We start from the raw sequence: 15,970 nt of genomic DNA on the forward strand, positions 1-15,970 counted from the left end.
CGCACTTCAACTGCTAACTATAGATTTTTGCGCCATAAGTTCAAATGAGCAGAAGATTCGTACGGAGGCTAAAAATTACTAGAGTAATTTCCGGGGCATACCTCAACGACCAATATTTTCAGTCTATGCTAATTATTTGAGCAAATTTATTAGTAGGAGCTTATTTATTTCATATCAACATTAAGTACGACATAGTTACTGAAGAACGCTTCGGGGTTACTCACAGAGGGAAGTGTGGGGAGGCTCATGAAGTAAAATGCGTCATATTTGTTGTAGGTCGAAGAAAAAATTCACACATCATTTGTCAGATTAAATGCAATTTATGAAATGTTAATAATAACCCTTTCAGAATAACATTAGTAATAGCTTCCATCTGTGTAATACCATATAAGGTTTTCTATTGTAATACTGCATATGAAATAGTGAGTGATTCAATGTATATTCATTATAATATAATGTAATTATTTCAAACTAAACAATATATGATACAAAAAAGATTATACACGTTACAAGAGGCCCAACTTTTTTAGGGTATCCATTGATTTGGAAACCTTTCCCCACCTTCCCCTTCCATCCAGCATTTACAGCCCCTTCTCCTCAGTTCCTTTCTTATCTTTTTTGAGAAAGGTGGCTTGTACCAACAAAAATTTGAAAACAAGTGAGTTTCTTTTCTTTTTTGTGTGTTTCTATGTTTTTGCCCTTGTTCACTATTGCTAACTTCATATACATATACAGTTTGGGGGTGAGAGTAAGGATATGTCTTGGGAGGTGAGGCCTTCTCCTGATCCAGATTGGAGGAGGAAAGACCAAATTTCTGTTTGGAAAGATGGTGTTGGGTTGTTGGTGAGAGTGGTAAGGGTCGATTTATCATTGAGGTGACCGAGGGCTTTGGAAATACATTCATTGGTTTTAAGAATTACAACTGAGCCTTTATTGGTAGTGGTGACAACGATGTTGGGATTGGACTGTAGGGGTTTTAGGGCATGACGTTAGTTCGTAGAGAGGTTATTTTTTCTCATATTTACCCTACTTGCAACCACCCCTGATGTAAAACCTGTCTACTTATCAGATCTGCTCCCCTCTTCCTACATCCCCTCATTGCCCCCTCACCTTGTTCCCACGGTAATTGCCTCTCAAAATACATTATCTATCTTATGTGATGCAAACAATGCACTTAATTTTACACAGTAATTTTGCACTTAATTACCCCCTAATCCATTCGACAGAAAATTTCCTACCTAACAAAGATACAAGACATTTTTTCTGAAATTTTCTGAGGTCGGAAACTTTTCACACCACCCTCGTGAACACGTATATATTGATGTCTTGAAGATCTTTGAGTTTGGCAATCGCATAGATAAATGTTTTTCACCAAACTTTTGTACAGTCCTGATACAACTATATAACAGCTATAAGAACTGAATGGCTATGCTTCATTGGACTATATATATGATAATAATACATCACATAAATATAGAAATATGATTCACAGCATTAATTCACAGTCAGATGGACACACTCGAAAAATATAAGTAGTTACATAAAATTGTACATCAACCAGCCACAATATAGAGACCAGTATAACAAATACTATATTTAACCTTATGAGATGAACTTTTTTCCAAAACAATTACTCAAATCACTCTCAGATTTAGCGTTGAACAGTCTTTAATATGCAATTACTCAAATCACTCTCAGATTTAGTGTTGAACAGTCTTTAATATGCAATTACTAATCCAAATACTCTGCATCCACTTGTTCTGCCTCCTTCGGATTTCTCCCAACAATCCTCTCTCCCTCCCACACCATTACTGGCACTTCCTCGTTTGTTTTCTTTTCTGTCTATTTTACTTTTTCCACCCCTTCCACACCCATATATCAATAACCTCCAATCTATGCCAGTCATCTTGCCCAAAATGACAATGTTTCTGCACAGTATAAAACCACACTCCATATCAAAGTTTTGATGAGACCTTCCTCAAAATCCCTATTATTCCTTCCTCATTGTAGAAGCTGCTTTGCCTAATGCCATTATTCTTCCTATATAGTATCCCTAATACTTTGACCATTTTGGTGCAGAACACTTTGGAAATGAGTAAACTGTTCCACCTGCTCTAGTTCATGAGCCCCTGATTTAATATTAAATTTAACCTTTCTCTTTCTCAAAAACTGCATGACCTTTGTTTTGTTTACATATATTCTCATCCCATATCCATCGCACTTACTTTACAAAGCTCTCAGCAATGCTTGTAATCTCTTGAATGACTGGCTGACTAAAGCTTGATCATCGCCAAACCTGTCTTAATAAATTGTCCACTGATTTTCATTACAATCTGTAGTTCTTTCCTTGCATCTTTTACCATTTCCTCTAAAATGTATCTTGAAAAGCAAGAGTGACTTCACAAATTTACTACACCAAATGCCTTCTCAAAATCTGAAAAACAAGCATGTTCATTCAGATTGTATTTTATTATCCTCAAACTTAGGGAACTCATTACTGCTATGGCATCATGAGTGCCTCTCTATTCTCTGAACCACATTGATCATTGCATCAGTTGTCATTTTCCCTCCTCTTCATACCCTTATTGATGACCCTGAGTACCACTTTTGCCGAGTGGCATGCAAAATCAAACTTCATTCCTCTTTATGGTCCTCACATACGATATGTCTGGTGACTGGCTTTCTCTTTTGTGGAATAGGAACACTAATCTAACAAAATCTTCCAGATAAGTTCCTCCCTCATAAATGCTATAAATTAGTCCATAAAAACCCTTACTCACGTGTTTTTCTAAACCTAAAGTAGTTCTGTGGGAATGGTATGGACCCCCATAGCCTTATTAGACTTCAATTCCCTTAATATCCTTTCTATATATTTCCTAAACTGTAAACTATGTCTAGCCTTTTATATTAGTCAATGCACCACTTTTCTTCATGCAACATCGTTCCATTTCAACAATCACAGCATATCCTGTAATCCCTCTTTCCTGGTTCATAATCATTCCTCCCTTCACCAAAAAAATTGATAGTTGCCTCAAGTTTCTATCCTGTCTTTTCTCCCCCCCCCCCCACTGCAACATTTCTTCGACTAAAAACTTAAGAAGTAATGCACAACATATGTATTCAATGATGTCTCTTAGCAATTAATGGCATCAAGATTGATTTATTTCGAATTATGATGCAGTTTAAAGGTATTATATTAAAGGCAAATCATTTTATAATTGAAACTCAGGCCTTTGAAATAGATGGTATATTGATAGGATTTAAATGGCAATGCAAAGCAAATAGATATGTTGATGAAAACCGATTTCAAAGATTTATTGAACAACCATGTTAATAATTTTGGTGTTAAAACAGAATCTAAAATGTGCCCTTTTTCTTTTGACTTTTGTTTGTGATTTGGTAATTCTGTATTAACTTCGTGAAAAAATATCTGAAAATTTTACTGCTGTTAGCAAAATGGTAAAAAAAATTCTATGACACACTTTAACCCATGTATCACAGGCGTATACGTAACAAATTAGCAACAATACCTACTCAATGAGATAAGAAGATCATTTTTGCATGGGAGAAGAAAGACAAATTAAACAATTTGACATAATAATTGACTCAGAACTTGGCCCAAAGATGAATTCATGGACTTGAGATGAGATGATGATTCATAATTACCCATCTCTACAGTTTTGTTGAAGAATGATTATATACCAGCACTGCACCAAGTACAATTCCATTGTTTATATTTTAATTAGATAGATACATATTATACATCTTTGGAGAACTTTATAGTGAGTATTTCAGATGAACTTGTCAATGGCAATTAATACCTTGATGAAGAAAAAGAAATAAACACTATTTACAAAAAAGTGCATACTACAGATAATGTGGTTGTATTTATATTTTAACATGTTGACCAGTACATGGAATTTCAACAAAAGGGACAAGTTTTAAGGTAAGGGACTTATAAAACTCTGACATTATTTGCCATTTTTCACATCCCTAGTTTAGAAAACACATCAGTTTTGTTTTAATCAGTTTTTAACTCTATCCATTATAGGAGAGGAAGAATAGCAACTTTGTTCTTTCAGTAATTCATACTATTTTTGAAAAAAGGAACCTCTTCAATATTTACAAACATTTAACATTCAAGTATACATACATATCCATGAGCTATTTTAATGATAATATTAAAAACTTTAACTTATAAGAGTTTATTGAACATGAGCTTATATTTCAGTTTTTGTTTCTCTAATTCGAATGATAGTTTTTTAACAAAGGTACAAGAATAGCTCTTTTTATTCATGAACTTTGAAAACATTGCGAAGTGAGACATCAGTGCTACATCAAATTACGATAACACTTCAATGACAAAACTTATGGCGTATAATATGATCTAAGAACCAAGCAATCTAAAATATAGGTATATATCATAGTGGTAAAGGATAAAGCAACACTTTCTGGTGACATTATATTCAAGTACAAAACAATTACCAATGGCTCACTGCACTTAATGTTCATGATAGCACCAGTACCTGTATTAAAAAGAAAGTACTTTTAGATTCAGCATGTTATGTTCTAAAAAAATCAATGCCTGGTAATCATTCTTAATACTTTTATTTACATCAATAGACACATTACATCTTTCACATCTAATACTCCACATGTACTGAAAATCAATCCAAATGTTCACATGGTTACGGTATCAAGAAATAAACTTCAGATGTGAAATATGAAAATAAATATATGCTTATGTATACTGTCTACATCCATTAACTTTCAGGAATTAAATAAGAACTAAAAATGCACCAACGTTTCAAACAGACACTTCTCTTCCAGCAGTAATGTGCGGAGTAAATAGAGTACTTCAATAAAATTACAAAAAGAAATGCACAGCTCATGTTCTGAAGATATCTTCAGCTGTTGAAGCCATACACCATGATGATAATGTAGAGACATCAGAAAAATTCCCTGAATTAGGAAGAAACTGTCTTTGGTTTCCACCATCTTATGCACAATTTCTACAATGCCACTAGAAATAGCCTAACATTTCCCATTGGCAGTCACCCACTTATTTTAACAGGCAACAAATAGGTCTGACACTATATGCAAAGTTAATATATCTGCACCTGCATGAGAATGCCGTTAAATTTAAAAATTTCACAACCACTGCTGCAGTACCTTAAACAAGCTTTTCAAATCAATGTTGATGAATACTCGATGAGTTATAACGTAAATTCGAATAAAACAATTAATCTGATAGTAAAAAGCAAGAAATAAAGAATCAATCCAAAAGTTTAAATAGTGACATCTGTATGCAGAAGCAGAATAACAATATCCAAATTAAGCGGGACTGATGCCAGGGGACCAATTGAAAACAAAATAAGAGCACAACATAATTAAAGCTCATAACTAAAAGGACAGGTTATGCTCAGTTGTATTCAATATTAAATCAATCTCAGAGGTAAAATAACCAAGTTATTTCCCTCATTAGGTATATATTAACTTTTTACAAATTTGTGTGCATCTGGATTTGGAATCATGGTAGAGGTGGAATACTCAGAGAGAATGTTTTGCCCGCGACAAAACGGGATGAAGGCTGAACAGATGACTGACAAATAGACTACTACCCCTCAAATGAAAACAAGTTAAGTGATAGTGTCTAAAGAGTTCATTACATTTTATGAAATGTATACATGATAACTGCTGTCATGTATGATAATAGTAGCATTTTATGCCACCAAATAATCTAATACTATTGTTGGTAATTTAATGAAATGTATTTTTTCTTATCCCTATGCTGATGAATATTTTATAAGTATGAAACTAAATGTGTTACATACTCACAAAATGAAAAGAACACCATTCAAGTCATGAGTCTATTATGTGAATAACATTTTCACTGGAACACCACTTTGATGTAAAATATATAAAGTTGATCGGGAATAATAAAGAAAGGAGGGAAAGGGTAGGATAAGGAGGGGAAGGAGGCTGTTAATCGGGACGGCAGCAAGGCGACTTACATACTGGCAGGGATAATGGAAGAAGATATTAAAGGGAATTTTCATAGGTGGATGACTAACTAACTTAATATATCTTACATATGTGTCAAGTCCTGAGATGGGATGGGTTGCTGCCGAAGGGTGGAAGGGATGACAATGGATGCAAACGACTAACATCCTCCACCACATCAATTAACAATGATTTCATCTTATGCACTCCTCTATTTCTTTACACATGCTCTTTCTCTGTTTGTTTCTACCTCACATTATTTACTCAATACCTCTCACATAGGGTAAAGAAAACAGCTGGCAGGCACAACCTAAACAGCAATATCATCAGCCGAGATCAAACTTACAGATCCAAGTGGAAGAGAATAATTTCATTTGTTGGAGGGAGACATGCACTTAGCTGAGGGACTCTGGAATACTCCTGTCCATACATAACATCCCTTTCTATTTATTGAGCCCCCACTACTTTCTGCCCAAAACATCCGAACACACCTATTCTTCACTCATGTACAACTGTAGGCACACATTACATGCACGCACTCAACCATACTAAGATTCACATCCTCCATTGCTCTCTCTCTCTATATATATATATATATTTATTTATATGTTAAAAAAGGATGTAGTTCCATCATATCTTCCAACACAAACGTAGTCAACAAAAATTTTATGCACCACACATAACTAAACAATTCTGATGAACAAAAATATCTGTCACACAGAAATTACTGCAAGCCTTTACATGAATGTCAAACTACTTGATCCTTAACATGACTAATGGATGTACAGGAATGTCTACGTCAGTTTTTTCCCTCTTTCTTCAAGGAAAGTTTTCTGGAACACATTTCCTATTTCACCCTTTTAACTTTCTGCAATTCTGAGGACTTTGAATTCTGTACAAGAACATCTGTCACTCTTGGCGGCAACAATTCGATGAGATAACAAAAAGAAATAGAAATGTACACTTATGTACGGGATTCAATTAAGAAAATGATTGCACTTGGTTACCATGTCATGGGATGTCAAGTAACGGAAGGGTAACACTTATAACAGTTTCATGTTTACACTGCCGTTCTCTACAGTATTTTCAATCTGTAACACTTTATCTGCTCCACAGACTTTTGCTCAAAAAACGAGCACACTCTGCATTGAAATTTTTGTATCAACAAATGCACATATGTCAGCATCAATAAAATAGTGATGCAAGCCATGGTACCTGCTACTGGGGCTGCCCAGGACCAGGAGGACATGAAGAAGAGGCAGATGACGATGCTGGACTTAGACCATATGGGTGATGGCCTTGGGAAAGTGAAGGATGCATTAGAAAAGGATTAAAGGAGGCCGCTGATGCAGCATATGAGCTGGCATAAGCATCTGTGGCGCCATATCCTGTCCGCCCATATCCATAAACATTTTGGCCATAGTAATTGGGCGGAGGTGGTGGAGGTGGGACTGCTGGCACAGGGGGAACTGAAGCTGATGATGGCTGAGAACCTGCAGATCCAGCTCCACTTGAATGAGGCGATCTTGCAGAAGATAGGGCAAATGAAGATGCCGCTGGAGGAGGAGGAGGACCAAGTGATGGTAGGAATGATCCCAGGTCAGATGGGGAAGCAAAATGAGGTTCAGGCCTGTGGAAAGCACTGTACATACCAGATGCAGCAGCAGCTGCAGCTGCTCTGCCATAATCTGCAGCAGTGTCATAAGGTTGAACATTATTGTATGGTGATGAATAGGCAGCAGCAGCTGATGGTGGATATGATGATGCAGCTGCAGCTCTCAATGCTGCTCCATAACTAGCACTTGATGCAGTAGCTGTTGGAAGAGCATACTGACATGCAGAATAATTCATCATGCCAGCAGCTGGATCCAAGTTTGGATATGATGACTGAGGAGGAGCTAAACTAGCTCCATAAGCTCCAAGACCCCCAGTTGTAGATGCTGCAGACGCTGCAGCCGCGGCCGCTGCCGCAGCTGCTGCTGCCGCAGCATCAGCAGCTCTTCTGTCCACACTGCTAGACTCTTTTGCTTCCTTTCTAGATGACTGCTGACTTCTTTCATATCCATAATAGCTTGCAGAGGATCCTACACTTGTTGCTACAGATGTTGGTACACCAAACTGAGAGGAAGCCTGCTGAGCACTAGCTGAGCTGGCTCCATAATAGCCAGGGCTTTGATACTGTCCATAAGAACTATACACATCTGGGATAGGAGCTGCTTTTGGTTCTTCAACTACTGGAGGAATTATAGGTGCGGGGATACTTGAATGTTTAGATGAAGAAGTGGATGTTGATGATGATGATGATGAGGGGTGATGATGACTTAGGTGCTGCGGAAGATGGCTTCCACTGCTGCTAGTATGATGGGAACTTTGATCAGTAGTATTACCATAATAGTTGCTAGACTTTGAATTAATGTCCTTACTAACAATCTGAGAATGGGTGGTACTTGTTGAAGCATAACTTCCTACAGCTTTTGATGCATCATCATAGTCATAATGATCCATTTTGGTATGCTGGTGTTGCTGTTGGGAATGATGATGATGATGATGCTGATGTCCACTACTACGCTTTGAATGGTGATGTTTACTGCTGCCACTACTACTACCTCCACTCCCAGTCAATGAACCATATCCACCATGTAATTTTGAACTAGAACTTTTGTTTGTACCCATTACACTTGCATCTGAAACAATAGGTGCAGTAGGATCTAATCCTAGTGACATGGACCCACTACTTGTAGGTGGAATATGCTGTTGTTGAGATGGTGGATCCAATTTCCCATATGGATGTAATTTAGATTCAACTGAACTTAGTGGACTATATCCTCTACTAGATTTGAGATCAGATGGCTTAGGTAAATGCATTGAACCTCCTGAGGTACTTAAAGGATACAAGCTTCCCTTTGGATCCATACTACTGGGAACTGGAAGACCACTCATACTATCCACAGACCCAGGTGTGCCATACATGTATCCCATACTTAGCCCCATTTCTCCACTAGTGGGCATGGTATCTTTCCCATATGGACCTAACATATCTGCCTTAATTCCAGAAGGATGCAAATGAGATCCAGCCATTGCATGTTGCTGGCTTTGACTATGGTGATAATCTGGAGGAACAAATTCTTGCTTTGGGTAACTACTTGGCTGCTGTTGCTGCTGCTGTTGTCTGGAACTACTATAGAGTGATGAAGGGGTACTTAACATCATTTGACTGTCTGCTCCATAGTATCCAGCACTAGCATCAACAGACATACTACTGCTGGTTGTCGTGGGAGTAGGAGGATGTGATGACGTCGGTTGGGGCTGTGATGATGCTGGGACACTAGGAGTATTTTCACGGCTCATTTGTGGATGATAATATGGCTTAGTTGATAGTGGTGGCTGACTACTTTGAGCAGGGACTGTAGGTGGTGCAACTGATGAAGGAGGTGTAGGGGTTGGTGCAGAAGCTGGAGACTTTGCAATTGGTGATGGTTCAGCACTTCCAGAACTTGTTCTTGTTGAGTCAGGGGGAACTGCCTGAGGCACACTCACTTGTCCCCATGAAGAAGATGATGAAGATGATGATGTAGATTCCTGGTTAAGCTGCTGCTGGCTAGCCATTTGTTGTTGTTGACTATTCATTTGATGCTGTTGCCGCTGCATGTTAACCATTTGTTGCTGATGGCTATTTTGCTGCTGATGGCTATTTTGCTGCTGACTGCTGATCTGCTGTTGGCTGGGGATCTGTTGTTGGCTAGTAATCTGCTGTTGACTGGCAATCTGCTGTTGGTTGCTCAGTTGCTGTTGGTTGTTTATCTGCTGTTGGCTGGAAATCTGTTGTTGGTTATTCATCTGCTGTTGTGAGCTCATCTGTGGCTGATTACCCATTTGCTGAGAATTACTTATTTGTTGCTGGCTTGATATTTGAGGTTGATGTAAGTGCTGCTGTTGGTGCTGCATTTGTTGCTGTTGCTGCTGTTGTTGCTGCTGTTGTTGTTGCTGCTGCTGTTGTTGCTGCTGCTGCTGCTGTTGTTGCTGCTGCTGCTGTTGTTGTTGCTGCTGTTGTTGTTGTTGTTGTTGTTGTTGTTGCTGCTGCTGCTGTTGTTGTTGCTGTTGGTGCTGTTGCTGATGCTGTTGTTGGTGCTGCTGCTGTTGTTGCTGCTGCTGTTGTTGTATTTGCTGTATTTGCTGCTGCATTTGTGGGGTTGGTAGCTGCTGCAGAGCCTTCTCACTATTTTGATTACCAGCTACAAATGGTTTCATCTGGCCTGGAACAATATGACCTCCACCACCATGATTTTTCAAATGAGTTGGTGATACACTTCCAGAAGAATTCTGCAGTGGCTGTACACTACTAATTTTAGGCCCCATGTTGACATTTGGTGGTGTTATTTCTGAAAAAAAATTTAAATTAGTTGTAATTAACACTTATTGTAATGATAGAACTGACACAAATATCATCAAAATTGAAGGATTCTGCATTCTTGGGTTTCCCCGCGTCATTGTTTAATGCTGACAACAGTTTCGCCGAAGTTGCACTTGGCGTCTTCAGGTCGAAGATGAGGGACTCGGATTTTGGCCACCCTCTTATAGGTGGTCCCGTCTAGTAGCTGCTTGCTGATTGGTCGGTTTCTGGAGAACTCTCTTCCACGCATTGTGGAGATGGTAGCCTTCATCTCTGTTGATGTTCTCCGTGTTTTTGGTGATCTCAATTGCTTCTTTAATGAGTCGTGGGTAATATCTACTCTCCTCTGTTATGACGTTTGCTTCTTGGAATTGAGATTGCCAAAAACCCGGAGAACATCAACAGAGATGAAGGCTACCATCTCCACAATGTGTGGAAGAGTTCTCTGGAAACTGACCAATCAGCAAGCAGCCACTAGATGGGACCACCTATGTAAGGGCGGCCAAAATCTTAGTCCCTCATCTTTGACCTGAAGACGCCAAATGCAAATTCAGCAAAACTGTTGTCAGCATTAAACAACGACACGGTGAAACCCGAGAATGCGGAATCTTTCAACCCACCGCCGCGAAAACCTACACAGCCATATATTATTAAAATTGTTTTAGTCCAAAACTGAATGAATTTCCTGGTAGGCTATTAAGTTTTCCTTCCATTTTCGGGTAAGTGATCATTTCGGTAGCGTAACAAACCTTTTCTGCAAATAACAGTACATGGGAAAAAATTTGAGAACATTAGGGGAAAGAGAAAAAAATCAATTAAGACCAACAACCATCCATTTAAAAAACACTTGACAGCATTATTTCATAAATTTTCTGACTTAGAACTTCAGATTTTGGAATACAATCGACATTAAAATGGCAGACAGAATGTCTTTTTATTAGTTCTTTTCTTCAAATTTTACTTTAAAATAAATCACATTAAATATAAAAATTTTGTTTCAATCAAATACTTATCCAATACAGATATCCATGTGATTCGCATTGCTCAGCACTTATGAAAAATTTAAACCTTCAATGATCTTTAATTTTTAAAGTTTATCATAAAATGATGTCACTTTAAAGATATTTTATCATGGCACTCTTTTAAAGAAATTACATCGCCTAACTAATAATTCAATAAAACAATTTATGAGAACTAGCGAAACACAAAATTACACAAAATCTTTCCTTAATAACTTGCGTTGAAATTAATTACTATTTAACACTTTAACTTTTAAATACAAAGCTCATTAGTCTTTGTATATGAGTAAAAATTAAATTGCCCCACTGGTAATTCAATAAAACAATTTATGAGAACAACCCATACACAAACTTACACAAAACCTTCCTTAATAACTTGAGTTAATAATTAATTACTATTTAACACTTTAACTTTTACATGCAAATTTCATTATTCTTGGTAGATAAGTTATAAAAATGGGTAAGTTCTACATATTTTACCAAAATGTCAGCTAAATTCTGCCACTCGGCTTCATGTCTGATGTCTTCTTCGAAACGTGGGAAATTTGAAAGGAAGAATCTAAACCCTTAAATTGGGCAAATTGTAAGATGTTATGTGCAAATTACTTCCTGGAAAAGTCTTCTGTGAGCAAATTTAATGTGGTCTCTTGGCCCCGTTTGGTCTCTTATGGGTTTAGACAAGTAGCCATCATGATTTTACGGCAAGGATGAGAACCCCTGACATAGCAGTTATTGGCTAGGAGACCACACAAGTTATTAGTTACAGAGTTTCTCCAGTTTTTTCCTCTCCTTATCACTTGGATTTGATCCTCCCACTTTTATATATTCCTTTCATGTCAATTTTTCCAATACTTTCTATATGCTCTTGTGTATCTCAGTTGATTTAAATTCCACTAGTAAAAACTGCTGTATATAAATGTTGTTTGAGAGTAGAGTTAATATCTTTCATCTAATCAATATTCTCTCATAATGTGTCAAAAAACTGAAGACAACAATATTGAATGCATACACCTGAACTAAGTCAATGATGTTGGCATAAACAAGAAGTCATAGTAATATTAACAACATTTAGAATTTGTTATCTAGCCTGATAGGCTTTTCCCCTCTATTCCTTACTTCAAGTATCATATTTTTTTCTATTATAACTGTACACATGCTTCCATCAGTGAAATGTGAAAATATTCCTATCACCATGGATAAAGGATACTTTCATTTTTAACATTCTTGATCAAGGAATTTCACACTTCTACATTTTCAATGGGATTCCAGGGGAGGGAACCTTGATACTTTACAGGATATACGATACTTTTGCAGAAGATACTTCTTTACATTGAAACAAGTCATTCTAGTTTTGACCATTCCTCCTGTTCACAACCAAACTACACATAATGTTTCAAGGGCAACTGTTTGATCATATTGTGTTTCCTATCCCTTGCTCCCCTGCTGCTTTTGATGAAATGTCTCTCAAGTTACAACATGATTTTCTCAGCATATTCTTTTCAATTTATTGAAGTAAGAACAAACTGAACAAAATATTCTGAAGCAATTTGCTATGTATTACAAAAATATCATGAACTACTTTTAATATATTTAATTTGTCATCCTGATTGAATGAGTATAGTATACACATGTAAAATGATAACCTCTCTGCGACAAGTAGTGCCAAAGATATAGCTTACTTCCCTTTGATTTACCAGTAAATTGGTAAATACAGGGTGCAGTGTTTCAAATGCTTTCAAAAAAGGAAGTTATGTGGCCACACCCAGTACAAGACCTGCATATAGCACCCACAGTGGCTGTTCAATATAATACGATGTTCAAAATTAGTAAAAATGGAATACATAAAATTTCAATGTGTAATTAGGGACTCCTTTGGCATATGTATAAGTACTAATAATGTGACAAAATTCTGGAAGATGATTGAGCTTTATTTTACCACTGGAATTGTTGATTGCTTGATTCATATCCATTCACTAAGGATTCAAGAACTAAGTGCTCAACTTCATGTACTGGGACTGAAAAAAAGTGGAACTGATCCTTTACTAATATACAAAAACATATATTTATCTATAATTAGACCATAAAAAAATACATATTTGTTACCATTAATAGTAAGTGCACTAATTTTTAAAATATTTTCACAGAAGAAAATGTGTACTTTACATGAAAAATTAAAGCATTCCATTTCCCACATTCAAAACTACGGCTTATCTACCACAATGTAAAAATCCTTGGGGGGATGAGCAAAAAATGTTTCACTTCGCCAAAAATTAGGTAAATGAATTTATTACCTCAAATACAGATTCTGTAGCAGTTAATTAAATATTATTTATGCTCCGAGAAATTGCGAATTTTGGGTATCACTTAAAAATGTTTGGTGAAATCAAATCCAGCCACAAAGCAAGATATGCCCCCATGCATACATCATCCTACGTTAAATCAGAAGAAGATTCAAGCTTCAAAGTCTTTAAAGTAGTTAATAGACAAAAATTGAATTTAGAACATTACGTGAAGAAAAGAAAATACTGAGAAAACAAGTAGCAGTATTAGTTTTAGTGGAGGCAACTGACAGCTGAGGTAATTAGCACCATTATGGATGGACAGGAAAGGATGAAGTGTGGGGAGAAACCTGGCATTGGCCTACTATTAATGAAAGGCACAAAGGGATCTGCAGTCTAACGTGATACCACTGAAAAATATCTGCCACAACCAGGAATTGAACCTGGGCCGTGGGAAGCCAGTATCTTAACCACTGCACTATTTCAATCCCCCTGAAAACAATCCCTGACAGCAACATCTGAATAGACTTATTTACACTTATACCTTTTTTGCATTCTCCACTGCTAGATATTGCTTCAGGATCCTGTACCAGTCTCCCAACATCTTCCATAGGCTTCCCTTCTTCCATGCCTCCCCTTTTCTCTTTCACCTCTTCAGGCCCAACTTTTCCAACAGAATCACGGACTTCAACATTTGTCCCAGTAGAAGCTACATTATTGGCATCGCCAGTTCCTACTGTAACACCAGGGCCTCCTGGTGCACTGTTTGGCGTACCTGTCACTGTACTGTTCACAGGAGGCTGTCCTTTCACTGAGTTTACACCTTGCACACTGCCTGCACCAGCACCGCCTGTAGCATTTCCACCCTGTTGTATGAGGCAAAGCACTCATTAATCGAATTCACCAGCTTTAGAGACAATATTTTAGTGTTAAGAGACATCAATTTGAAATAGATGGAAGAAAAGCTCACTGAATGAGTGATTTAAACCATAACCCTCTTTCACTACACATACAGTGAAACCACAAATTTACTTTTTCTACAGGACCAACAAAAAATATGTTCAAATGAGGTTTATATTAAATTGAGATTAACTAAAATATTTAAAAGTGTATTTTGATGTTTAGCAAAAGAAAGTTCTTAAAGAATTATAATGAAATATAGAAAAGTTACAACAAAAGAAGGTTTAACACTGAAAAATATGAAGAAAGACTTTTCATGCAGGCATAAAATATCTACCGCCTGTATAATTAAGTCAAGCAAAACTGCAATAGTGAAGATGGTATCCAGGTTTGCTGGATTTTTTTTTTTACTTTCTTCCAATATTTTAAAGGAATTATTGATGCAATATAATATACAACTTAAGTCAGTCCACAGCTAAGGTGTTATTTTGAGCAATAAGAAAAAACTATTAACACTATAAAAACAGAAATCATTCTGATTACTGAAATGGCATGACTGATGACCGTTTTGAACAGTGATTAACATGACTTAAATTTAACATCTGATGAGAAAAAGCTAATATTCATTAACAAATAAAGACAATATAAACATAAAAACTTGAATATTGAATAAAACCAGGAAAAAACAATACAAATTGGCTTAACCTGATCTCAGGAATGTAAATGAGATTTTGGGTTGATTTATGCGGATTTTAGTCTTGACAGTAAAATATAAGGAAAATCTCTCTAATTTTTATGTTTATGCATGCATTTAACCTGCCAATTCCAAGTTCCACTGTATGCATAATTTTAGCCTGCATGCATTAATACATTCAAAAAGAAATATCAATGACTTTAAGACATAATAAATGTCAAAGTTGAGTCATCAAATAGCTATCAAATTTTCAGTACATTGAAAACCTTTTATTGCTCTAAATTTTCTATTTTTGCCAACAGACATGCGCTTAAGAATTATTTGCAAAACTAAAAAACTACTTATTAGAATACTCACCTGGCCCATTTTAAAGTTTGAGCGGATGGCAATGATTTTCCCATTTTCTAGCTGCATGTATATCCCCTTTGGGCTTTTCAGAACCATTACACGCTGACCTGCTTTCAAAACAATTGATGATCTATCTGGAGCATTTGTAGGAATCACAACATCTGCAATTAAAAATTTGGAATTAGCAACTTTATTAGTAAACTACATATTAGACACAGTTTTAGATAGTGAACAAAGTAATTAATGACAATTTAGCATTCATGATTATATTAACAAAACCTCACATCAATGATAAGAACATATATAGATGGAAATGAATACATATATAGATGGAAAT

General features: G+C 36.6%; 1 protein-coding gene across 1 annotated transcript in view; it reads right to left on the reverse strand.

Moving 5' to 3' along the window:
- Positions 1 to 4,287: 4,287 nt before the first annotated feature.
- LOC139690019 (uncharacterized) overlaps positions 4,288 to 15,970 on the reverse strand; it is a 290,228-nt gene continuing 278,545 nt past the window's right edge. Inside the window, exons 21-23 of the mRNA XM_071587198.1 lie at positions 15,643 to 15,794; positions 14,236 to 14,557; positions 4,288 to 10,382 (exon numbers count right to left, since the gene is read on the reverse strand). Of these exons, the coding sequence (XP_071443299.1) occupies positions 7,222 to 10,382; positions 14,236 to 14,557; positions 15,643 to 15,794 (3,635 nt within the window). The 3' untranslated portion in view covers positions 4,288 to 7,221. The remainder of the gene's footprint in view (positions 10,383 to 14,235; positions 14,558 to 15,642; positions 15,795 to 15,970) is intronic.

The sequence above is a fragment of the Hetaerina americana genome, unplaced genomic scaffold (genome assembly GCF_022747635.1).
Source record: "Hetaerina americana unplaced genomic scaffold, ioHetAmer1.1.p SCAF_3, whole genome shotgun sequence".
Lineage (NCBI taxonomy): Eukaryota > Metazoa > Arthropoda > Insecta > Odonata > Calopterygidae > Hetaerina > Hetaerina americana.